This window comes from Haliaeetus albicilla, chromosome 13 (assembly GCF_947461875.1).
Source record: "Haliaeetus albicilla chromosome 13, bHalAlb1.1, whole genome shotgun sequence".
Lineage (NCBI taxonomy): Eukaryota > Metazoa > Chordata > Aves > Accipitriformes > Accipitridae > Haliaeetus > Haliaeetus albicilla.
The window spans coordinates 41,824,423-41,846,657 of NC_091495.1; the positions used below are offsets into that span (position 1 = coordinate 41,824,423).

A 22,235-nucleotide genomic window follows, 5' to 3' on the forward strand; every position below is an offset into this window, starting at 1 on the left:
TTGGCAGCAGTGGGGGGGCCACAGCACTATTTTTCCACTGCCAGGAGGGAGGCACAGACACCCCACACTCTTGCGGTGGCTTTTATTTCCTAAAAAAACCACTAAAAACGGGGAAAATTGTGTTTTGTTGAACCAGAAAACGCTGCAGGACTCACACTGTGGTCACCAGCTCCCACCCCGGTGAGCACCGGGAGCGCCGAGGAGGCAGAAGGGCTTCGGCCCTGGCTCTCTGCTTCCCCCCGGGATGCTTTGGGGTCGCCTGCAGCAGAGAAAACAGCAGCTGCTGAGCTCGTGGTGCCTGTGCCGGGGTGGCGGTTAGCCTCCGAGCTGGGGAAACGTGGCAAGACACAGTCGAGAGAGAGATGTGTGACTTACATGTGGGGAGGAGGGAGCCTCGCAGGGGGCACCCCAAATCGGGCTTCCTGGTGGCCACGCTGCCCTGCCATACCGTGGTCCAGTGTCATCTGCTCGCTGCCAAGAAGAGCCGGAGATGGAGGTGGACCCACCAGCGCCCCAGAACCCCCCAGCCATGCCCAGGGCACGGTTCCCAGTTGGGCACGGCTACTGGGGCAGCCATCACCGTCCTGCTGCTGTGCCAGCTCCCTACCTGGTGCAGTGTTCTGGTGGCTCAGAAGCGCGGGCCGGCTGCTGGGGACAATTTTTGGCTCAATGCTCTTGGGTGACTTGGCTGGATTTGGGAGCCCGGCGGCCGCAAGGGCACCGAGATAACTGTGGCTGCATCACCTGGGCAGAGAGTGGGTCAGTGCCATGCGGCACAGCCACAGTCTGGCAGCAGGGTCGGGGATGGCGGGAGACCTGCAGGCAGCTCAGCACGGGTCATGGCGCTCCCAAAAAGCCGGGTGAGGCAGAGGCAGGCTCCCAGCAGGACCCCGAGGGACGGATCCAGCCCCTACCTTGGCCAGCTGCAGGTTGGTGAGCACCCACATGCTGTAGTCGGGGCAGTACAAGGAGCAGCTGGCGTAGTCGGCACAGCCCAGCTGCTGATTCCGGATGCTGGGGATGGGTGCACGGTGGATGGCATCAGAGAGCCAGAAGCTGCCAAAGAGTATCTCCCTTTGCACCCCAAAAAACAGGCGAGTGGGTCCGGTCCTCCTGGCTGCTCTCACCTGCAGGTAGCGGTGCCAGTGCAGAGACGCCATAGCAGGTGAAGGTTCCATTTTCAAACTTCAGGCTCTCCTTCCCAATCTCCACCTCCATGCGGCCCTGCGGAGAGCGGGAAGCTTGGGGCAGGCAGAAGGGAGCGCTGCCTGTAGCCTGTGCAGCACGGGACAGCCTGCAGCACCGGCACAGCCGCCCCTCAACGTGCCCTGACAAGCGCAGAGAGCACTCAGTGCCGTGCAGACATCGTGGCAGGACCCAGGAGAGGACACACACACGGGGCCGATCGGCCACGGCCAGGTCCCTGCGCAGCCGGTGGCGGGTGGTGCCGTACCTGCAGGATGAGGATGAAGTAGCAGTGCTCCGGAGCGAAGCGTTGTTCTCCTCAAACTTCAGCTCCTGAATGACACCGAGACAGCTCAGCAAGCACAGGAGGGCCTTCTTGGAGATGTGGACTGGGCTGAAGAGCTCCAGCTCTACGGGGAGAGCGGCCAGCGTCGGCCCGGGTGCCACCGAACAATCCGCCATCGCCGTGCCCGGGGAACCCTCCAAGCAGCCCAGCAGGCAGGGTGATGGCGGCCCGCTCCTGCCCGCACCCACCTCGCACCGGGAAGCGCTGCGCGGTCAGCGGGAGCTGCGTGGAGAGCTTCGCCGTGGCTGCACCGTCAGCCTTCCTCAACGGGGAGATATCCTCCGTGCGGCACGTCCAGCTTGCGGTGGGTGAAGACGAAGGGGCCGGGGGGGAGTGTGCGTGCGGCCCCCAAGGCTCCGAACGCCAGGTCACGGACGCGGAGCACCTTTAGCAGGTTGGAGCGTAGACGGGCAGCCGAGTCCGGTCGCTGCCGCAAGATGGCGGCCGCCGTGGTCGAGTCCAGCCGGTCTCCGGTAAGAAACGCTTCTTCAGAGGCCGCAGTGCCGGGGCCTGTCACCGTGGTGATGGCGGCGCCCGGTGGCCTTCAAGCCTCCGGTAGGGCCTGTCCCGGGGGAGGTGAGGGGCGCCCGGTGCCGGTGCCCGGGCCCAGCGCAGCGCCCGGCCCGCCATAGCGTCCCACCGCCGTTCCCCGCCCACCTCCACTCCGGGGGAACCAATCGGCGGCCGCCTCGCCGCCTGTCGCTCCGCCTTCTCCGCGGCCACCCCCACCCCGTAGCCAATCGCCGGCCGCTCCTCGCCCCGCCCCGCCGCCGTTCCTTCTCGCGGCCAATCGCCGGCCGCCCCACCTCACGCTGTGCAGCCAATCGCCGCCCGCTATCCCTTCTGGGGGCGGTGCCTCACCGCCGCGCTGTAAACACCACCCCGGAAGGATTTAAAGGGGCCGCGTCCCACAGCGGCGTCCCCGGAACCCCCCGGTAACCGGGACGTGCCCTCCGCGGCTCCCCCCCCGCCGCGAAACACGGAGGAGACCGACGTACAGATATAGATTTTTATTACCCAAAGGGCAACACCCTCCCCCTCCCCCCAAACCCCATCAAATAAAATTCTACAGTCGGTTTCGCAACCGGGAGGGGGCGGCGGGAGGAAGAGGAGGTGTGGGGGGGGGGTCACAACTGGGAGGGGGAAGCCCGGCCCCCCCGCACCCCCCCGGGCCTGGCCTCCCCCAAATATACAAATCAAACCTGATGCGAAAAATAAATACGAATTCCCGGGGGGGGGGGGGGGGGGGCGGGGGGGGGGGATATTTGCATAGAGGAAGATTTAATTAAAAAAGGGGCTTTTTTGTCTTGGTTTATTATTATTATTAATTATTATTATTATTATTATTTCTAGTATCTCCCCGCAGAAGGACCTAGGACCTGATCGTCGAGATGTGATTAACAAAAATAATTAACCTTCTCCCAATAACTTACAGAATTCATCCAGGGAACTTGTGCTTTTTTTTTGGGGGGGGTGGTGGTGGTGAGGGGGGTGTCTCACCCCCACACACACCCCTCCGCCCCCAGGGCACGAAGCTCCGGGGACTGGGGGGGGTCCAGCCGGTGCTTACCGGGGGGGTCCCATGTCCTGCCCCGAGGAGGTCACCAGGGGATTTTGGGGTCCCCCGGTGCCGGGGTGTGTGTGTTCCTGCGGGGGGGACACGGCGCTGACCCCCTCCTGCCTGTACAACTTTGGTCACTAGCTTTGTGCCGCCCCAAAAAGCCGGATCCTGCACCCCTCCTCGCCTCACCGATCCCCGTCCCCCCGGCACGGATACCCTGAGACGCCCCATGGCAGGGGGGAAGGCACCGAAACCGCCGGGGGGGGGTGTGTGGGGGGACACACACCGTCCCTGCCATCCTCAGCATGCTCGTGACACCGGTGAGTGGCAGAGGGGCTGGGGCGGGTCTCCTGGGATGGCGGAGGGTCTCGGTCGTGCCTGGCTTTGCACCGGAGACGCTGAGCCCATCCCCTCGGCTTCAGGCCCGCCGCCGAGCTCTCCGCCGCCGCATCCCCCCGGTGCCCCGGGCCAGCGGGAAAGGGGAACGGGCACGGAGAAGGGTCGCGGCATCGATCGCCCTGGTTCATCCGGGAGAAGGATGAGATGCCGCCATCATGTCGTACCCCAGGCATCCCCGTCTACCGTTGTGCCCCCCCGAAAACACCAGAGAGGGGCTGGGATCCCCGTCCCAGGGCGGCCGCAGCGGAGCCCCTCCCCACCCTGCCTCCCCAAAGCGGCGTACGAGACCTGAAGCTCCCTGAGCTGAACGAGCGCCGTCGGCGGGGCGGCCGGCGGAGAGTTGTGCCGTCTCGACCGCATTCCGTTTAAATTAATTAAAAATAAGCCAGTCTGGAAAGCAGCAGCAAATCCCGGCTCCGTTTCCTACCACGCTGCCGCCACCTCCTCCAGCTCAACCGGGCTTCTCCGGCGACCGCGGCACGCGGCACGGCATCACCGAGGAGACGCCGAGCGTTTCCTACCGGGGCAAGGGTCCCTAAAACGGGCACGCGAGGTCCCTCCCGGCGCGTGCCGGCGGGGCCGGGGTCAGATGGAGTTTTCCAGGGGGCTGTGGTTGCTCCGGCGGCTCAGGCAGTTCCTCTCGTTCAGGAGACTGGTGGTCTCGTCGGCAGTGGTGGAGGGTTCCGGTTTCTCCGGTAAACTGGCGTCTGGTTTGGGGGCATTGCTGTCGGGGGATTGGGGACAACTGTCCATGCGGGAGGCTGTCAGACCATTCTGGTATTCCTGCCGCGTGATCTGTGCCGGGGAAAAAAAATAATAAGTGAGGTGGGGATGAGGACCGGTGCCGGACCTCACTGATGGCATCCCCATCCCCGTGCCAGCGGGCTCCCGCCTCACCTTAACGAACTGGAGGTCAGTGAGGGCGCGGACGCTGAAGTCGGCCACGTACTGGGCGCCGGTGCCGGCGTTGAGCTGGTTGTTGCTGCCGCTGACTGGGGAGGAGACGGAGTCGGAGCGTTCGTGGTAGCTGAGGGAGGCCGAGCGGTTCAGGCTGCTGACGTGGGACGGGGAGCGGATCTCTGCGGGGACAGGAGGGACGGGGTTAGCCACACCACGGACCCCCTACCCCGGGGAGGGTCTTACGCCACTCTGGGATGAGGCCTGGCAACTCTCTGCCTGCCGGTTACAGGGTGCCGAGCCCCCGGTGATGCCGGCCCTGGCTCCGGCGCGTGCTGTGTGAGGAGAGCCCCATCCCACAGGCTCTGGGGACACAGAGCCCAGCGGTGACAGGGAGCAACGGGATGCACGTACACCCCAGCGCAGCCCTGTGCCCCCCGTGGTTGAGCGCTGCCGTCCCCCAGCTCTGCCAGGCAGTGCTGGATTTGATCCCTGCCCATCACTTGCCGAATGGCCACCGACCACGGCCAGGGAGTCTGGTCCCCCTGCTCCAGGCCAGACACTGCCCAGGGGACAAGGGACCAGGGGACAGTCCCAGCCCAAGGACACTGTGACTCCCCGAACGGGTGGATCAGTCACCCTGCGTGGGTTTAGGGCCGAGGTGGGGGTTACGGGGACAAGGAGGGCCTGGTGACGTGCTTGGAAAGCCAGGGTGACACAGGAACCACATGCAGCAGCAGGGAGAGTGGCACCTCCTCACCAGCCAGCCATCATGGGGACAGCCACAACACCGGGCTGCCCAGCCGGCGCTGTCCCCCTGCTCCTCGGCAGCCGGGAGAAATCGGGACGGTTACGGGGCGTGCAGGACCCTAACACCACCGTGAGCGGGGCTGGGTGACGCCGGGCAGTGTCGTGCCCAGCTCCAGCCCCACACCGCAGCCCGCACCAGGGCAGAAGCTGCCTTTTCTCTTCCAGAGGCACTTGGATGTGGCAGGGAGAAAGCCGGCGGTGTGGGGAAGCAACCGGGACGGCCTTGAGGCACATGGAGCCAGACAAGATGGCAAGCAGCCAGCCTGGTGCAGGGGGGACAAAATATCTGGTGCTGCATTAATGGGGTGGGGACGCCCACTACGGCAGGTTAATGCGGTCACAGCGGGGTTTGGCACGCCATGCAGCCGCACCGTTTACCTGTCAACCTGGCAAACAATGACCCTCGCTTTGTGGATGGGCGCCGGGGCTGGGCTGGGAGGGCTAGGGCAGAGAGACGGACAACACAACACACATGCAGAGGACAAGGTCAAGAGAAGCTGCTGGGGTAAAGGAGAGGGGTGGCTGTGGGTATCTTGTCCCCTCGCGGGGCCGGTGGACAGGCGCTGGTAACCCCACGACGCCAAGCCGAACCATGAGGGTTGGTGTCTGGCCGCTCGCAGAGCCTGGCAGCGATGGGAGGGCACCCTGAACTCAGGGCAGTGGGTTTTCAGCCTCCGGCTCAGGCACGGACCCTCTGCCTGCTGCCAGACATGCTCAGGTGCCTCCCTGGCCACAAGTCCTGGCCACACAGCCCCCCAGGACAGCTCAGGGGGCACCGGCAGGGGCTTGGAGCCTCCAGCATTTCCTATTCTCACCGGCAGCAATAAAACGGGGTGGGAGAGCTCTGCCCACACTGGCACCCAGGCGATCGGGGGGTACTTACCGGATACAGGAGAGGGGCTGAGGGCCATCACCCCGTAATAGGAGAAAGCTCCCGCTTCAAACTTCATGCATTCCTTGCCGGCCTCCACCTCCACCTTGCCCTGCAAGGGAGAGATGCGGTCAGACTCTGTGAGCCCCATCCCACAGCGCGGAGCTGGAGGAGACGTCCCCCCTCCCCCCCCCCATAATTGCAGCTTTCCCGGGGTGACGGTTCACCCAAGGGACCCCACGTGCCTGGCTGGCAATGCCACCCCACGCCTGGGTACCTGCAGGATGAGGATGAAGTAGTCGGCTGCCTTGTTCTTGCAGTAGAGGAAGTGGCGCGGGGATTTCTTGTTCTCCTCGTCGAACTTCAGCTCCTGGATGACGTCAGAATATTTGAGGAGCCGCAGCAGGATCTTCTCCGAGATGAAGTTGGGGGTGAAGAGCGTCACCTCTGAGAACGAGAGGCGAAGAGGCATCAGAGCCGCAGCCCTTGTCCCTCTCCTGTCCCTCCAGATGAAGGTGCATCCCCCGTCCCTCAGGGTGGTTCCCTGGATGAGGCTGGGCCCCATCGACACCTCCCTGGGGCAGAAGCCCATGGGTCCAGCCCCAACACCAGCTCCAGGTCCCCAGCAAGGCCAGCCCCAGCCTTGGGGGAACCCATGCCGTGGAACAGGACCATCCTGGAGGGACAGGGACCTGCCGAGCATCAAGAGGCGGGGCTGGCATCCCTGCGCCCTGTCCCTTCTCATTTTGGGGGAGACAGAGGGAAGGAGAGTGGGACAAGATGCAAATGCCCTGTAATTTTTGAACAAGATGGTTAGAGTGACTCTTCCTTGGCGAGGGGATGGGAACGGAGCCCACGTGGCTGCCAGGGACGCGGCAGCACAATGAGCCCAACCGGGTCAGTGCCAGGGAGCCGTCGGTGCTGGTGCTCCATAGCTGGACTGAGCCCAGGGGTGCCTGGAGCTGTGGGGGGGCTTCCTCCCACCAAAAAACTTACCCGTGGAGAGGAAGCGGTGAGCAGCCAGCAGCAGCTGTGGAGAGACCTTCACCTTCAGCTCATTGACGGGGTCCTTGAAGGCCGAGAAGTCCCTCTTGTTCTTCTGGTTGCCCACCCGTTTCTTGCTGCGGTTGTCGGCTGTGGGGAGCAGGCTGTCAGGGGGGGCAGGTGGGACCCCGGCACGCGATGAGGAAGGGACAGGGGCCGAGTCCAAAACCTACTGTACGTATCCGACTCGTCCAGGATCTCCGACTTGATGATCTCCTCGATGACGTCCTCCAGCGTCACCAGCCCCAGCACCTCGTAGAAGGGATCTCCCTCGCCCTCATTGTTCACTTTCTGCACGATGGCCAGGTGGGACTTCCCTGAGGACAGACACATGGACATTGGAAGGGAGACCACCCTGGGGCACTCCCAGCCCTACCGCTGGGTCCCAGCACCGAGGGATGTCACTGGGACCAGCCCTTCCCTCCCTGCCACCCTCCTGGACAGGAAACAATAAACCAGGTAAAATCTAAACAAGCCCCTGGGCTGGGCATTAATTCCCAGTGTAATGACAGTAATTAAGCCCATGACAGCAGCGCCTGCGAGGCTCAAGGCACCCCCGTGCCGCCATGGGGTGTGGGCTTGGCCAGGGGGTTCACAGGAGATGGGATGTGTCCTTGGAGGAGCCCGTGCCACATCACCGGCACGTGGCACGATCTCGGCGGTGCCAGATGAGCGCCCATGGGCTGAGGGCACCCCAGCACAGGGGGATTGCTGCCGCTGCCACAAATCTGGTTTCTGCCAGTGGCCCCAGACTCTCCGAATTTCCTCGGTGGCTCTGCCAAGCTGACCCAGGGCTGTCCCATCCAGCAGGAAACACTCCGGACACCTGGTGCCGCAGCGGCCACCCAATCCCGGAGCCAAAACATCCGGGGGAAGAAAGCCAAGGGCAGGCAGCCACTGCCCAGCCAGCCCTGGCAACGAGCAGGCAGGTCCTTGCTGGCGGGAAGACCTCTCCAGCCTTGAATTAACAACTCTCCTCGCTTTTCCGGCCTCACCCCACGCAGGCAGGACGCAGTTTGCCTTATTCTAGCTAAATCCAAACCGCCGGCTCGCGTCGAAGCTGGCGTCACTCCTGCCCCAGCTGCCGGGCGCTGGCCAAGCCTCTCCATGAACCGATAGTTCTCCTGCTTCGTCCCAAAATTGTGCAGAGCTGCTAGGAAAAAGTCCTCGGATGAGAAACATCCGCCTCCATTCTGGGGAGAGGAGCCGAGCGGCCGTGTGGAAAACCGCAGCTCGCCCAGGCCAGGCCAACGCACCCGCAGGACCGGTATCCTTAGCCTGGGGAAACTGAGGCACAGAGGAAGGCAACGTTTCCTCCCTGATCACAGTGCAGCCCAAAATAAAGTCACTCCTACGTCCTCAAGCACCACGCTTGCCCCCAGGCCAGCAGGAAGGTGTCCCACTCATTGTCCTGCTCCGGCTCCAGCGTAAAACTGCCTTTCCCAACACTATCTGCTATTTAATTTTAGAGCTGGCCACTGCAGGCCCCTTGTCGCTCAGCGAAAAGCTAATTTTTGGGATGGGCACCGCGCAGCTCCCCTTTTTCTCCTTCTTCAGTCAAGCTCATGCAGCTCAGGCAACCGCGCTGCAAAAAGTCGATGCATAGAGGGGCAAAAAGACCCTAAAATCATTGCTTGGGCCGTGAAAACCCCTCACCCACCTGTCTAACCCCCTTCAGTGAGGCGCGGTGGCTCCTTTGCTGACTGTGTGCGAGGTGGGGAGAGGTGAAAGGATCAGGGCTGCGGGGCCAGCCCCGATGAATCAGGCAGCAGTTCCTCTCCGGGATGAGCGGCCAAGGCTGAGCTCGGCAGGGAGCGGCTGGTGGCAAAGCAAACACGCCACAGGGAGCCCAAACCACCAGAGCAAAGGGCATGGGGCCAGCTGCCGCAGCATCGCCAGCAGGGCGTGACGGACCCCGCACACCACCCTGGGACCCCCTTTGCCGCGATAGTCCCCATACAAGGTGGGAGAGCAACACCGCGAGCTCGGCAGGGAGGCTGGGAGCTCCCTGCAGGGTTGTTCCCCACTCAGAGCTTCATGCCAAGTGTGTGCCGAGAGAAGAAGATCGGGAAGAGGCGCTGAGCCGAGGGCCGACGTTGCTGCGGGAGCTGTCACCCCGAGGCCAGTGCCTGGGACACCTCCGTGGCACTGGAGGGGAGAGGTCTGGCTGCCAAGCGGCGCAATTAGGACAATTGGAAGCATGGCCTGTTCTTTTTCTCCCTCTTTATCCTTTTCCTGGGTGCGTCTCCTGCTTCCAATCCGAGTCCCGATCAGCGGGATGAGGGCAGAGATTCACCGTGGTGCTGCATCCATGAGGAACGGGGTTCAGAGGGGGACCTCAGAAACAGTCCAGCCCCACAAATTACCCGCCTCTGACCCAGAGAGGCAGCGATGAAAAAATAACAATACAGGACATGGGCGGCTTTGTAAGCGGAATGAGCGTGCTTTAAATCCTTTAATAAGGATTCGTCAGAGGGAAAGCCGGTGCCAGCAGCCAGGATAACTCCAGCTCCGGCAGCAAAAGGACTCCGCTTCTGTACTGCTGTTTTTTGGAAATGGGGTGGAGTGGAATGGCTGCGTGCGGTCCTACAGTGGTTCTCGAACCGGCATGAGATGAATTGAAGGAAAAGCATTTGCCAAGAAGGTTTTTCATGCATCAGGGCAACTCCAAGACGATGAGATCCTGTTGTCATTGCCACAACCACAGGCAACGCTGCACCACGACCAAGGGGCGTTATTCCCATGCCAATATTTTTGGGTGCCAGGGAAGCACAGTCGCAAAGGGAGGCAAGAGCAGAACTGCCCTCAAAGATCAGCCAGGCTTGAACCTATGAGCTCCCAAGCTCAAGCCGAGCTCTTGCTGTGGGAGGAATTATTAGATCGCCTAAATCTCGGCATGACCCGCGCCTCCCCCCCCCGAAACATCCCTGATGGCGGCAGGACGCAGCAAACCACCTGGCTCTCGCGATGAGCCCAAACCTCCGCCGGGCAAGTGTAACGGGAGCCAGAGGAGAGAGCAGGGTCACGCACGGCTGAGGGCTGGCCTGGCATCACCCGGCACAGCTGCTCCACAGCCAGGCTCTTTATTTCATCCCAGCCTCGACGCAGGCAGCTGGTCCTGCACAAGCAAGAGCTGCAAGAAGCTGGGGAGGGCAGAAGGGTTCCCTGCCTGGTCTGGCAAAGCCCCGAGTGAGGACCCCGGGCAGGTCAAACCCTGCGCAGAGCTAACACAGCTCTTCCCACTCCCCATGCGCTCAGCCTCCCGCGAGCCCGGGTCCCACTCCTCCTCCCAGCCCTCTGGCTGCTCTCGCTTTTAAGTGCCCCGATGCCATGAGTAGGAAGCAGAGCGGGGATGGGGGCCGGCACCGAGCGGTGCTTCCCCATGGCGGAGTACAGCCCAGAGGAGGGAGCCAAGCCCAAACCAGGAAGCCGAGCAATTTTCCAGCAGCTATTCAAGGGCCTCCAGGGCCGATAATTAAAAACAAGGAGCAAGTAAACACTCCCAAAGTGTTTTTCAAAGCTGGCACTGAGCTCTGGTTGCTCCGCCACCGATAAAGGAGAAGCTCTCCCTCCCCAGTGCAGCGCCGTTATACACCAAACCCCGGAAGCCCGGGTGCTTGCAGGCACCAAGCAGCTGCCCCCGGTTTGGTGCCGCGCTGCTCATCCCCAGCACGGCAGCAGCGTGTCCCCAGGCACCCGGTTCCCTCTGGATCATGACTGCCTGAACCATGGGGACCCCAGGCAGACCCGGCGTGGGCAGCTCCAGCCCCAGCGGGCAAAACGCCCCAAAGTTTTGCTTCCGGCATCCACCGGCCTCCTCTGGGGGGAAGAAGGTAGCACCCCAGGGAAGCAGTGGCACCCCCCCAGACCCCCTCACCCTTTTTGAACTCCTCCAGCATGGCATCCAGCTTGGTGTCATGGAAAACGACGTGGACGGGGTGGTTGTAGAATTTGGTGATGGTTTTGAGGGGGGTGCAGTCGTCGGGATCGACAAAAGCCAGGTCCTTGACATAGAGGATGTCCATGATGTTGGAACGCTCGTCCTCGTAGACGGGGATGCGGGTGTAGCCGCTCTCCATGATCTCCGACATGGTGTTGAAGTCCAGGATGGCATCGCTGTTGATCATGAAGCAGTTCTGCAGCGGGGTCATCACGTCCTCCACCGTCTTGGTGCGGAGCTCCAGGGCTCCCTGGATCATGTTGAGCTCTTCCCTCACCAGGTCGTTGTAGGGTTCTGTCACCTTCAACATCTCCACCAGCTTCTCCCGGTTGTAGACGGTGCCGATCTCCTGGCCCAGGATGCAGTCAAGGAGCTTGCTGATGGGGTAGGAGAGGGGGAACGTCACCAGCATGAAGAACTTGGTGACCAGGATGGTGTTGGCGCCCACGGCCAAGCCGTGGCGGGAGCAGAGCGCCTGGGGCACAATCTCCCCGAAGATGACGATGCCGATGGTGGAAGCGACGACGGCGCCGATGCCGGAGCCAATGAGGTCGTCGAGGAGGATGGTGAGGGTGGTGTTAACCAGCACGTTACCCAGCAGCAGGGAACAGAGCAAATAGTTCCCCTTGCGGCGGATGGGCTCGATCTTGCGGGCGTAACGCTTCTCCTTATCGGTGCCGCAGTTCTGCACGATGCGCAGCTCCATGGGGTCCAGCGCCATCAGGCCCAGGTTGAGCCCGCTGAACATCCCCGACAGCACCAGCAACCCGGCGATGAGGATCACCTGCAACCAAAGGGGCAGCAGCGACTTCTTCTCCTCCAGCACCACGATCCGGCCGTCAGGGCCTTGATGGGGCAGCCAGGGTTGGCCGGGTCGGCGCTGGGTGCAGAGGACGTAGGTTTTGGCTTGCTCGTCCTTGCGCAGGGGCTGGACGCGGACCCGCAGGAGGGCCGAGGTGTCGCGGGCCTCGGCCGGGCCAGGCTGCACCAGCAGGTCCTGGGAACGCTCGGGGCAGGTGCCGTTGGGAACCGAAGCGTTGGCGGCTGGTCGTAATTCGGCGAAGGCCACCCGTTCGCCGGTGCGGGGGCCCAACCCCAGCCCGTAGAGGCGGAGCAGCACCTCGCTACCCTCCGTCACACGGATGGGCCCGCGGGCCGGTGACCCCGCCGCCGGCTTCGTGCTCTCCTCCAACCGCATCCCCAGGATCACGCTGTCCCCCGACGGCACCGCCCCACCGGGCAGCGCCAGCAGCAACAACAGCGGCGGCAGCAACGGGGGAGACGACGACGACGACGAAAACGGGGAACCCCCGCCGATCCCCCCGGGGCCTCGGCCGAGGCCTCCCCCTCCGCCGCCGCCGCCGCGCCGCCGCCCGCCGCCCGGCGCCATGTTAGTGTCTCGCGGCCGCCGCGCTCGCGGCCGCGTCACACGCCCCGCCCCGCCCCGGGGGAGGAGGGAGGGGGGGAGGAGGACGTCCCACTCCGCGCCCCGCCCCACCGACCTCCCCCCGCGGCTTAAGGGGGCGATGGCAGAGTGGTCCTGAAGGGGTGGCGACCGCCAAGGTTCTGGGGGTGAGAGAGAGGTGTCACTTGAAGGTGACGGGGGGGGGGGGGGAAGGTGGGACCGCAGGGGGCGGTGTCACCTGGATGGGGGTGTCGGTTAGGTGAGGGGGAAGGCGGATGCGTGGGGGGAGGGGGGCCGGGGGACACTAGGACCTGGGACAGGCACTAAGGTCTTGGGGAGGGGGGAATTTAAGACCGGGGATGGGGAGGAACTAGGACCTGGCGGGACAGGACGCAGGCCGGGGGAGCAATAGGGCTGGTGGGGCCCAGGTGCCGACGCGGACGCTTTAAGGCGGCCGGAACTACATTACCCATCACCCCCCTCCCCGCCCCGCCTCTCGGTTGACAGACAGGCCGCGCGGCCAACCGGCCCGCGGTAAGGCGTGATGGGGACGGCCAATGGGCGGGCGAGGCGGGTCTGGAGCGCGGTCGGCGGAGGGAAGATGGCGGCGGCGGGCTGGTGGCGGGCCGGGCTGGTGCTGCTGGCGGTGGCCTTGGGGTTGGGCGGGCTGCGGGCCGAGCAGACGGAGGAGCACCTAAAGCGGGAACACTCGCTCTCCAAGCCGTACCAGGGTGAGTAGGGCAGTGGGCGGGGGGGAAGCCGGTGGATGGCGCCCGGCGCCCGGTACCGGCGCCCGGTACCCATCTTGTGTGTGGGCCGTAGGTGTGGGCTCGGCCAGCTCGGGGCTGTGGGACCTGCTGGGTAACGCCATGGTGATGACCCAATACATCCGCCTCACCCCCGACGTGCAGAGCAAGCAGGGAGCCGTCTGGAACCGAGTGGTGAGCCCGGGGGGGGCGGGGGGGAGTGGAGGGGCCTGGACCGGGCTGAGAAACACCGGGATGGGGTTGGGGGGGGGCTGAGGGAGAGGGTCGAGACCCCGGGGAGGGGATAGAGGCGGGTGGGGCACCAGAGGAGCCGGTTCAAGTCAGGTTTGGGGGGGATTTGGGGTGAGTATGGGGGAACTGGGGGCCGGGGGTTTGGGGACTCTGTGTGTGTGGGGGGCTGAATAAGGGGATGTGGGGCTGGGGTCCTGGGGAAGGAGGTTTGAGCTGGGGGGAGGATCTTGGCAGCGTGGTGGTGGTGTCAGGGTGACTGGGTAAGTCTGGGCTCAATGAGGGAGGGTGGGGGTCCAGGCCAGCAGGTATGAGAGGTTTATGGGGGGTGGGGGTGGTTTGGGGGGTTGTGGGGGTACAGGGGGTGTTTGGGCTGGTGGGGTTTGAGGGTCCAGGCCAAGGTGGCAGTGGGGGGGGATTGGGGTGGGCTGTGGGTGGCTGTAGGGAGAAGGTGGTGGGAAGCTGGCTGGGGGTGTTGAGTGGGGCAGGGGAGGGCCGTGGGGGTTAGAGCTGGGTGGCTTTGGGGGCTGGGGGACTTTGGGCTGGGGGTAGCAGTGGCACTTCAGCTTCCAGCCTTTGGTGTGGTGATTCCTGCAAGGGTTGAGTCCCCTCCATGTGAACTTGGGGTGTCTGTGCTGACCGACTTGGGGTCTCTATTGGGACACCCACGGCTGGAGCAAGCCCACCGCTCCCTTTGCCGTGCCCACATCTCGGAGCGGGGCCAGTAAAGTGGCGGTTTGGCATGGTGTACCAGCACTGCACTCTGTTAAGGTGTTTAGGTGTTTCACTGTCCCCACAAGCCTTTTGCTCGGCAGACAGCAAGGCTCCTTTCAATACCTTGATAATTCCCGTTGAATTTCCATTTGGGGTTGAAATCGGTGGGGGTTTTGTGCCTCAGGATCCAATGGTTTGGAAAATGCCCTACGAGACCAGAAGCGATCTGTCACGCGCAACTTTTATTTTTATAAAATATTGAGGAAGGGTTGGTTTTTTTTTTTTTCTTGGGTTTACGGCTCCTGTGAAATGTTGTGGCTTCTGAGTGAAGCCACTGGCCGGCTTCACAACATTGTGTGAGCGAATCTGTTACAAGCTCGTTGTCTTGTGTGCCTGTTAGCACAGGGAATTTGTTGGTAGCTCAAGAAATAATTGGTTTGTCAGCAATTAGGAGCTGCTCCTTGGGCTTTTTGTGCTCCCCTTTTCCTGGGTGCGAGTTACTCATTTTGCTGTTGCCTCAGAATAGTGTGAGATCAGAATCAGTCCCTTGGCTTTTTATAGCCTTGGGTAACGACCAATTCCCTCAGCTTAATGGTATCCCTTGGGATTAATTATTCTTGCTCGCATCCAAAATATGGGACAGCATGGTCTGTTGGCAAGGGCAACAGAGAGCGGCAGTGCGCTTTCTGGTTTGACAGCGTGCGGAGCTGCCGGCTGTTGCGATGGGCAGAGGATGGCGCAGCTGGTTGCGGTGGTCCGTCCCCGCCAACCCCTCATCCCTTTGGGCAGGGAAGCAGCAGATGCTGGCACGAGGGACACCCTAATTTCACATCCTCGCTCCTTCTCTTGCAGCCATGTTACCTCCGAGACTGGGAGATGCAGGTGCATTTTAAAATCCACGGGCAAGGCAAGAAAAACCTGAACGGGGACGGCTTTGCCATCTGGTACACCAAAGATCGCATGCAGCCAGGTAAAGTGCCGGCAGTACCTGCTGAGGTGGAGGCTGTGCCTTGAGGGGAAGGTGTCGAGCGGCACGTGCCACCTTCTTGAGGACACATGTTGGCCAGACTTGCCCTCCTGGTCTCTAGGCTCAGTCGGGGAAATCACAGCAGCGAATTGCAGTGTTTTGGGCCTTTGGGCTGTTTTTCTTTCACCCTGGCAGGCAAAGAGAGAGTAACGACCGTGCATGAGGCTGCCTCTGAGCCTCAGCACCCTGGGTTGGGGGTTTACGGGGGCCCTGGGAGGCTGGAGTCAGCTCGGGGGTAGGTGGCTTTGCGATTATTTTGCCCTGATCTTGAGATAGGCCGTGTAACGGGAAGCGTGGGGCCTCGCATGCTGGGAGTCAGCTCCTTAAAAAACAGACTGTGGAGGAAGCTTGATCCTTTACCAGCAAAGGGGAGGGGATTTAATCTGGCTCTCTGACTTCCCTACTTGAAGGGTCTGTGTACTTGATTAACTGCTCAAGGCCACACAAAGGGACGGTAATGAACCTTTTGCAACGCCTGCCTGGTCTTGCCACCCTTATTCAGAGCCTCTCCTTCCTTCTAGGACCTGTCTTTGGAAGCAAGGATAACTTCCTGGGCCTGGGAGTGTTTGTGGACACCTATCCAAATGAGGAGAAGCAGCAGGAGGTGAGCTAGGAAGGATAAACAGGACCGTGCTGCTTGCCGGCTGCCTGCAGAGTGTGGCACAGGCAGCGCCGAGGTTACGGCTCGTGTCGCCGCAAACACAGCTCTTCATTGGTGCGGTACGATCTTTTTTGAGCTCTTAAATCAGAGACCAGATGTTACTCTGCTTCCTCTCCACTGCCTTTCCCCTGCTGTGCTCCGTGTAGTTGGTTTTTCTTCCTAGTGAGGCAATAACTCTTCAGAGGCGTGAAAAGCTGAGGGGTAGTTTTGTGGTCAGCTTTACCCAAGAAAAGGCTTTCAGGGCAGGAGAAAACTAGTTGGTGACACCACCTCCGTGTTGTGAGCTCCTGTGCTTTCTGGAGGCTGCCAGCAAGTAGCGGTTGAGGTGAAGCTGTACCAAGTGTGTGGTCTTTGTAGACCTTGAGTAGAGCAGTACCCGAGCTGCCAGCCCAGGCCTGCCAGCACGATGGGGCTGTTTCATGGCAGCTAGCTGGCAGGAGGCTTTCCCTGCTCTCAAGGATGCAGTGTGACTGTGCTCTGCCTCTTTGTAAGATGCCCATCTAGAGACCTTTGTGTTCCTGATGCATCTGTTGTTTCTTTGGGGTTTATTGGCATCCGTTCCTGTGAAGAAGGGACTGTAGGGGCAGTTAGAACCAGGCCCTTCCCACCCTGATGCTGGAATCTGTTTCATCACTCCAAAAACAAAGCTGGGCCCTTTCTTGATTCCAGTTACCCCTAAAAAATAGGCACTATTTTACCCCAAGACCTTGGCGCTAACCCCACCACCCCGCAGGACCCCCTTCCTCCCATGGAGAGAGACAAAAGGGTGCGGTTGGGATGCGCCCTGACCTCGGAGCTGCCGAGCGAACATTGAGTAACTACCAGCTTTTGTTCGAACATCCAAAGAAGCCGGCTCTGGTGCAGGGGTGGACTTTGTGCTCGTAAAAGCCTTTCTGAGCCGCCTGGCACTGTGTTACCAGCAGTGCACGGGGATTAGCATGTTGTTGGATGGATCCTGTGGATTTGTGGGGTGGCAGCTCTGCTTTTTTGGGGTAAATGGATGCACAACAGGTCTTATTTAAAAGAAATGATCAGTGCAACATTGGTTTCCGGCTTCCCAGCTCAGTCTGCAACTGGAGGGGGCTGCCCTCCTCCAGTCAAGCGCCGAGGAAGGGAAGAGATGGAGAAATGTTGATTGGCCGGTTGCTGTGATGGTGTGTGGGTTCACGGCTGCTTTCTCTCACCTTTAAAAGGACAAAAAGAAGTGTCTTATTCTTGAGGGAAGAGGGGCAGGTTAGTTGTGGGTCCCTGGGGAGCTGTCATGGCTGATGTGTCCCCTGTTGGGGTGCTGGTTTTTGTGCAAGCGAGCTGCTGTGCAGCGAGGAGGAGAAATGCTGTATGTGGCAACACTCAATGTGGCTTTTGCCCACCGGTGCCATTTCCTTGCCATGTGTCCCGGGATTCGACACCTGACATCTAACACCTAAACCCCTCTTAGCTTTAGTCTCAGCTAAGCCGACAATGCGCCGAGCTCTCTAGGGAGGAAGGTTCGAGGTTGCAGGTTAATACTAAACTCTGGTCTGTGACCGTCTTGCTTCTGTGCTCTTTCTTGCTTTGCGATAACCCTGGACTGGCAGGCTCAGAAGAGGAGGTACAGCCCAGGAAATCAGGTACTTGCTCTTGCTGACCTACCCATTCCCAAGCTCTTGGGTTTCACCTTGGCTCACAGTTGAGGAGTTCCCTCCTCCGATCTCCAGAAATCCCTCTGTGAGAGACTGCATGGAAACTGGCTGTCCTCCATCCTGGGTACCTGGGAGCTGAGGTTGAGCCCCAGGAAGGCTGAGGGATGGAGTGGGATCGTGCTGTTGTCTTGTTGAGGCAGATTCTTGGGGGGTGAAGGAGTTTGGGGTCCGTAGGGCTGTCGTGGCTCTTGACCCTGGAGGTGTGCCAGGATTCACAGGCAGCTGGTAGAACCGAGCCATGGTTGGTGGGGCGAGAGCAGAAACTCACCCTGAGCCTTGCTCCCCCTCGCAGCGTGTCTTCCCGTACATCTCGGCCATGGTAAACAACGGCTCTCTCACCTACGACCACGACCGGGACGGCCGACCGACGGAGCTGGGGGGCTGCACGGCCATGGTGCGCAACCTCAACCACGACACCTTCTTGGTGATCCGTTACGTGAAGAGGAGACTGACGGTGAGTGCTGCCTGCCAGGGCAGAGTGGGCAGTGGGACCATGGGGGGGGCTAAGGGAGCTTCTTCTTTCTCAGGTGTTGATCGATATCGACGGTAAGCACGAGTGGAGAGACTGCATCGATGTGCCGGGCGTGCGCTTGCCCCGCGGGTACTACTTTGGGACTTCTTCTGTCACTGGAGACCTGTCAGGTACTGCCCTGGGGCCCCCAGCCTCGTTTCCCAAGCCGCTCTGGCAGCTCCTGTGCAGCTTTGGGTATCTGGAGGTGCAGCTCAGTACGTGGTGGGGCTTACAGAAGCACGTGAGGGCCTTTCCATGCTTTAAACACCCTTGAGCTGTGAGCAGGCACCTTGTTTTTTATCTTGCAGCAACTCCTGAGGAGCCAGAAGCCCAGTCTGGGCGCGTTACTCCCCCAAGCGCTTTGTCTAGGCAGTGCTTCACACTTTCCATGAGCTCCCTGCGGAGCCACAGCCCGACCTCAGCCAGCCTTTCTTAATGACATGGCAGTGAAGCGGCTGTATCAGCTCAGCCAGAGGGTCTGTCTCCGAAACATGCAGCTTGGGAGGAGTAAAAACAGGATGAGCACTGAAAAAAAAAAATCTGTACTCTCCTGCCACAGCCCATGGTGCCTGGGTTAGCCCTGAGGGCAGTGCTGGAAATAACCGCCTTTGCTGCAAACGCCCCAGGCGTTACAGCCAAGCTACAATGCTTGCTCCTGCTCTCTGACCCTGTCTCTGGGACATGCCTGGGAGTATTTCACTTTGGATTTCATAGCCTGAGAGCTATTGTCCACCTGTTACTGAGGGAGGGACCAGCGAGGTGTGCCTGGAAATGGTGGTGCAATGTGGGCCGATGTAAATCAGGTTTTGCAGAGAGCTAAAGCCCTCCCCCTTCCTCAGCCTAATGCTCCTCTCCCAGTGCTGGTCGAGGTGCCATGAGGCCTGATGTTATCCCGCTGTGCCTCTTTCGGCAGGTTTTAAGCCCAAATTGAGTTATGCCTCTACAAAAGCGCATTGATGGCTGGTGTCTGGGCCCATTGTTGCCTCCAACAAAAGTTCCTTTTCTCTCTCAGATCTCTGCCCAGTGCCCGGGGAGCTGGCAGGCTGGCGTGGAGCGCTCGCCTTGTCCCACTAATAACTCCATCATCACGAGCAAAGGAAGTAGGGCCACATGAGGCCGATGCTAACACATTCCCTTCGGGTGGCCGAGCGGTTTTGAGTCAGATGATCTCCCAATCTGGGCTGTTGTTTTTCAGTTTAAGTAGCTTAAAGGTTCCTGTTGGCAGAGGGCCCTGTGCTGGGGCGCAGGTCTCAGCCCGACGTAGACCCTGCCCTGCGGAGGTGAGTTTTCCCCCCTTGGGAGGGAAGAGCCAGCGCCTTTTGTCCCAAGTGGTAACATCCCACGGTGCTGCCTGTGGCACTCGAATCCCTGGCTGGAGCCATACTTATTGGTGACGTCTCAGGATACATTTCTGGTCTGCTTCCAGACAACCACGACATCATTTCACTGAAGCTTTACCAGCTAACAGTGGAGCGGACGCCAGAGGAGGAGAAGCGGGACAGAGAGGTGTATCTGCCAGTTGTGGACAACCTGAAGCTGCCGGGAAGTGAGTAGGAGCCGTTGGCCTCATGCAGGGGAAGGTGGAACTGGCAGGGATTTGGAGGGATTTGTAGGGTTGTGGAGCCGTGGTGCTCACAGAGCAGAAACCACATCATCTCGCCAGCAAACCAGCCAAGCTCCAGCTGGAATCGGGCGGTCCGTGCCCTGTTCCTTCCGCCAATGGTTGTTCTTGCCTGCTGTGTGACACAACTGGTGTCACAGCCCGTCTCTGTTTGGAGTGGGCATAGTGGGCAGCAGTGCTTGCCCTTGGAGAGGTGCTGCCTTCCTGGAGAACCCCGGCCTGCCGGGCTAAGCATGTCCGCTCTGCTTTGCTCGTGCTGTGACCAAAATGGGGTGTGCTGGTCCACTGGAAGCTCACAGAGGTTTGAACCTCAATGGTGCCATCTTCCCTCCAGAAACTCCACTGCAGATGTGTCCACGAGCCCCTTGTGGGGCTCGAGCCCCTGAGGTCTCGGGGCTGTAGCCCTTACGACGAGCTGGCCCAGAAAGCTTTGGGAAGCCAAACCCTGGGGTGGTGTGAGCCTGGCAGGGTGTGTGTGGCATGTGGGGTTACCGGTGTGTCAGTGTGGGGTGGGTAAACTCCCCCAGTGCAGGCAAATCTCAGCTGGGTTTTGGGGTGCTGGGCTCTCTGGGAGCTCACAGGTTGTTATTCTTCCTCTGTCATGCAGTGGAGGCACCGCTGGAGCCCATGAGCGGCCTGGCTCTCTTCTTAATCGTTTTCTTCTCCCTTGTTGCCATTGTTTTTGCCATCGTCATTGGAGTCATTGTCTACAACAAGTGGCAGGAGCAGAGCCGGAAACACTTCTATTGACTTGGGAAACCCCCCCCCGGGATGGCCTGTTGCTAGTCCTTGCTAGCCATGTCCTGACTCCCACCCATCCCAGACTGGCCAGAATGTGATGGACTGACCCTCATAGCAGGGACCCTCATGTCCCCCTCAAAAACCCCAGCGGGGATGTCCGCCACTTCTTATCGGGCTCCAGAACTCCCACGCTGCTCCTGGTGGGAGCAGGGATCCTCAGCGTGGTGTGCAATGGACTGGGAGCTGAGCGCTGCGGGAATGGACCTGCTGTCCTATGGAGGAGCTTTGCTTTGTGAGTCGTTTAGGAGGACGGGCTGTGCTGTGGGGTGCCGGTGGCGCTGAGCCATCTCTCTGCCGTACGTGGAGCCCAAATGCGGGCAGAAGTCACCACCTCGGCTGTGAAATCCCAGCTGAGAGGGATGCCAGTGAGCGCCTGCTTTCCTCACCAGACTCCTACTAGTCCTTGCAGTGTTACCGTAATCCTCACAACCTCTCGTCTCAAGCAGTTTCATTTCCAGGAGGGATTTTCCAAGCCATTCATCCCACTTCGGCTGCTTTCCATTGCCTGCCCTTAGGCTGTCTTTGGAGACCAGACTGCTTTTCTTTATACTTTGAATTCCCCTGCTGCTGTGCAACCCCTCTCCGTCCCGCTCGTTGCCGAGGTTTGGTGTTTTGGGGCAGGGAATGCTGATGGTTTTCCCTGGTGACAAGGTAGGTCGAGCTGGGAACATGCCTGGCTGCTGGGCTCATCCCTTGGGGAGCAGCTGGTGCCCTCTGTGAAGCCAACCTGGGGCAGCCCCTCGCTGCAGACCTCTCCTCGGTTTGGGGTGTAACACTGGGTTCCCCATCATTCATAACCATTTGCTGCTATGTCTCGGGGCTCGGTCCCTCTCCCCGCTCCGTAGGGCTGCCGCTGAGCATGCCGCCGCCTCCGCACGCCTCCCGTCCTGGCGCGGCTTCCTGCACCGGTGCTGTTTGCATGTCGTGTCGTGGCTTCTGGCAGCTTTCCCCTCGGTGCTCGCTGCATCCCGGGGCCCCTCCAAGGAGGATCTGAGCCTCGTGGGGCGATTCCCCTGCCTCTCAGAGCCGGAGCTCTCGCTGCCTTTCAGGGAGTCGTAGTTTATTCCTACCTCAGTGACTGCTTTGGTCAATGATTTCTCTGCGTTTCTCTTGCCAGTCGTCGCAGCCACTTTCACCCCCCCTCCCGGGACCCCATCGATTGCTTGCAGTGTGATGGCACGGAAGGCCGCAGGGTCCCCAGAGGGACTCAGGAGAGGGAGATATTAAGTCAGTTTGTCCCAGGGGAGTCTTAGTGGCTCTGCAGACATCAAGAGGGCAAATTTGCTGCTCCGCCAGCCCCATCATTGGCAGCACCCTCCTCGCCAGTGTCCTGGGGAGCTGTGTCCCTGCCCCGCAGCTTTCCAGAATGCTCGCACCCAGGATGGATCCCCGTGGGGGTCCCAGTGGTACCCAGGGCGGGGGGGGAGGACACACATGCCCAGCCTTTTTTTGGCAGGATGCTGTTGCTGGGTTAGGTGGGAGGTTTTTTTCAAGTGCCCAATGGTGGTTGTGGCATGAAAGGAGAGTTTTTCTGGTCTTTTGCCTCTTTTTGCCTGATAACCAGGAGTGAAACATGCGCCTCTCCCTGGAGCTGTAACTGGTGTCTTGGAATAAACATTGGTGTGTGTGTGACACAGCTGTGCTCCTGGTCGCGGCTGAGTCCCCCGGATGCAGCATTTCCTCCCCAAACCGATGCTGTCGAGTGCCGTAGTGAGTCGGGGGCCATGTCCCAGTGCCGTGGGACTCCCCAAAATGGAGTAGCTCC

General features: G+C 60.9%; 2 protein-coding genes across 10 annotated transcripts; one reads left to right on the forward strand and one right to left on the reverse strand.

Annotated features, from left to right (window-relative positions):
- Positions 1-65: 65 nt before the first annotated feature.
- CNNM4 (cyclin and CBS domain divalent metal cation transport mediator 4) lies at positions 66-12,468 on the reverse strand. Of its 8 annotated transcripts, none has more exons than XM_069801122.1 (13): positions 10,991-12,468; positions 7,287-7,430; positions 7,066-7,203; positions 6,347-6,516; positions 6,082-6,181; positions 5,577-5,639; positions 4,389-4,570; positions 1,720-4,286; positions 1,454-1,595; positions 1,128-1,224; positions 915-1,056; positions 608-744; positions 66-471 (listed from the first exon to the last, which is right to left on the reverse strand). In XM_069801122.1, exons 1-8 carry the CDS (start codon positions 12,441-12,443, stop codon positions 4,077-4,079), a joined length of 2,460 nt encoding a protein of 819 aa, XP_069657223.1. In that variant the 5' UTR covers positions 12,444-12,468; the 3' UTR covers positions 66-471; positions 608-744; positions 915-1,056; positions 1,128-1,224; positions 1,454-1,595; positions 1,720-4,076. The 8 variants fall into 8 exon arrangements, with proteins under 8 accessions (XP_069657223.1, XP_069657220.1, XP_069657221.1 ...); XM_069801119.1 differs by having other exon boundaries at positions 66-259; positions 376-471; positions 608-1,056; XM_069801120.1 differs by having other exon boundaries at positions 66-744.
- A 519-nt stretch (positions 12,469-12,987) lies between these two features.
- LMAN2L (lectin, mannose binding 2 like) lies at positions 12,988-22,101 on the forward strand. Of its 2 annotated transcripts, XM_069801128.1 has the most exons (9): positions 12,988-13,189; positions 13,281-13,399; positions 15,020-15,137; positions 15,716-15,798; positions 17,433-17,465; positions 17,830-17,991; positions 18,065-18,179; positions 19,475-19,594; positions 20,277-22,101. In XM_069801128.1, the coding sequence occupies exons 1-9, from the start codon at positions 13,003-13,005 to the stop codon at positions 20,417-20,419; spliced, it is 1,080 nt and encodes a 359-aa protein (XP_069657229.1). In that variant the 5' UTR covers positions 12,988-13,002; the 3' UTR covers positions 20,420-22,101. The 2 variants fall into 2 exon arrangements, with proteins under 2 accessions (XP_069657229.1, XP_069657230.1); XM_069801129.1 differs by lacking the exon at positions 17,433-17,465.
- Positions 22,102-22,235: the final 134 nt, after the last annotated feature.

Excerpts from the sequence above, each read along its gene's own strand:
- CNNM4 (XM_069801121.1), bottom strand. The coding sequence starts at position 12,443 with ATGGCGCCGGGCGGCGGGCGGCGGCGCGGCGGCGGCGGCGGAGGGGGA. Across the intron at positions 6,182-6,346 it reads ACTTCATCCTCATCCTGCAG|GGCAAGGTGGAGGTGGAGGC; the intron begins GTACCCAGGCGT and ends TCTCCCTTGCAG. Across the intron at positions 5,640-6,081 it reads CAGCCCCTCTCCTGTATCCG|CCCTCCCAGCCCAGCCCCGG; the intron begins GTAAGTACCCCC and ends TCTCTGCCCTAG.
- LMAN2L (XM_069801128.1), top strand. The coding sequence starts at position 13,003 with ATGGGGACGGCCAATGGGCGGGCGAGGCGGGTCTGGAGCGCGGTCGGC. Across the intron at positions 18,180-19,474 it reads TGTCACTGGAGACCTGTCAG|ACAACCACGACATCATTTCA; the intron begins GTACTGCCCTGG and ends GTCTGCTTCCAG. Across the intron at positions 19,595-20,276 it reads CAACCTGAAGCTGCCGGGAA|TGGAGGCACCGCTGGAGCCC; the intron begins GTGAGTAGGAGC and ends TCTGTCATGCAG.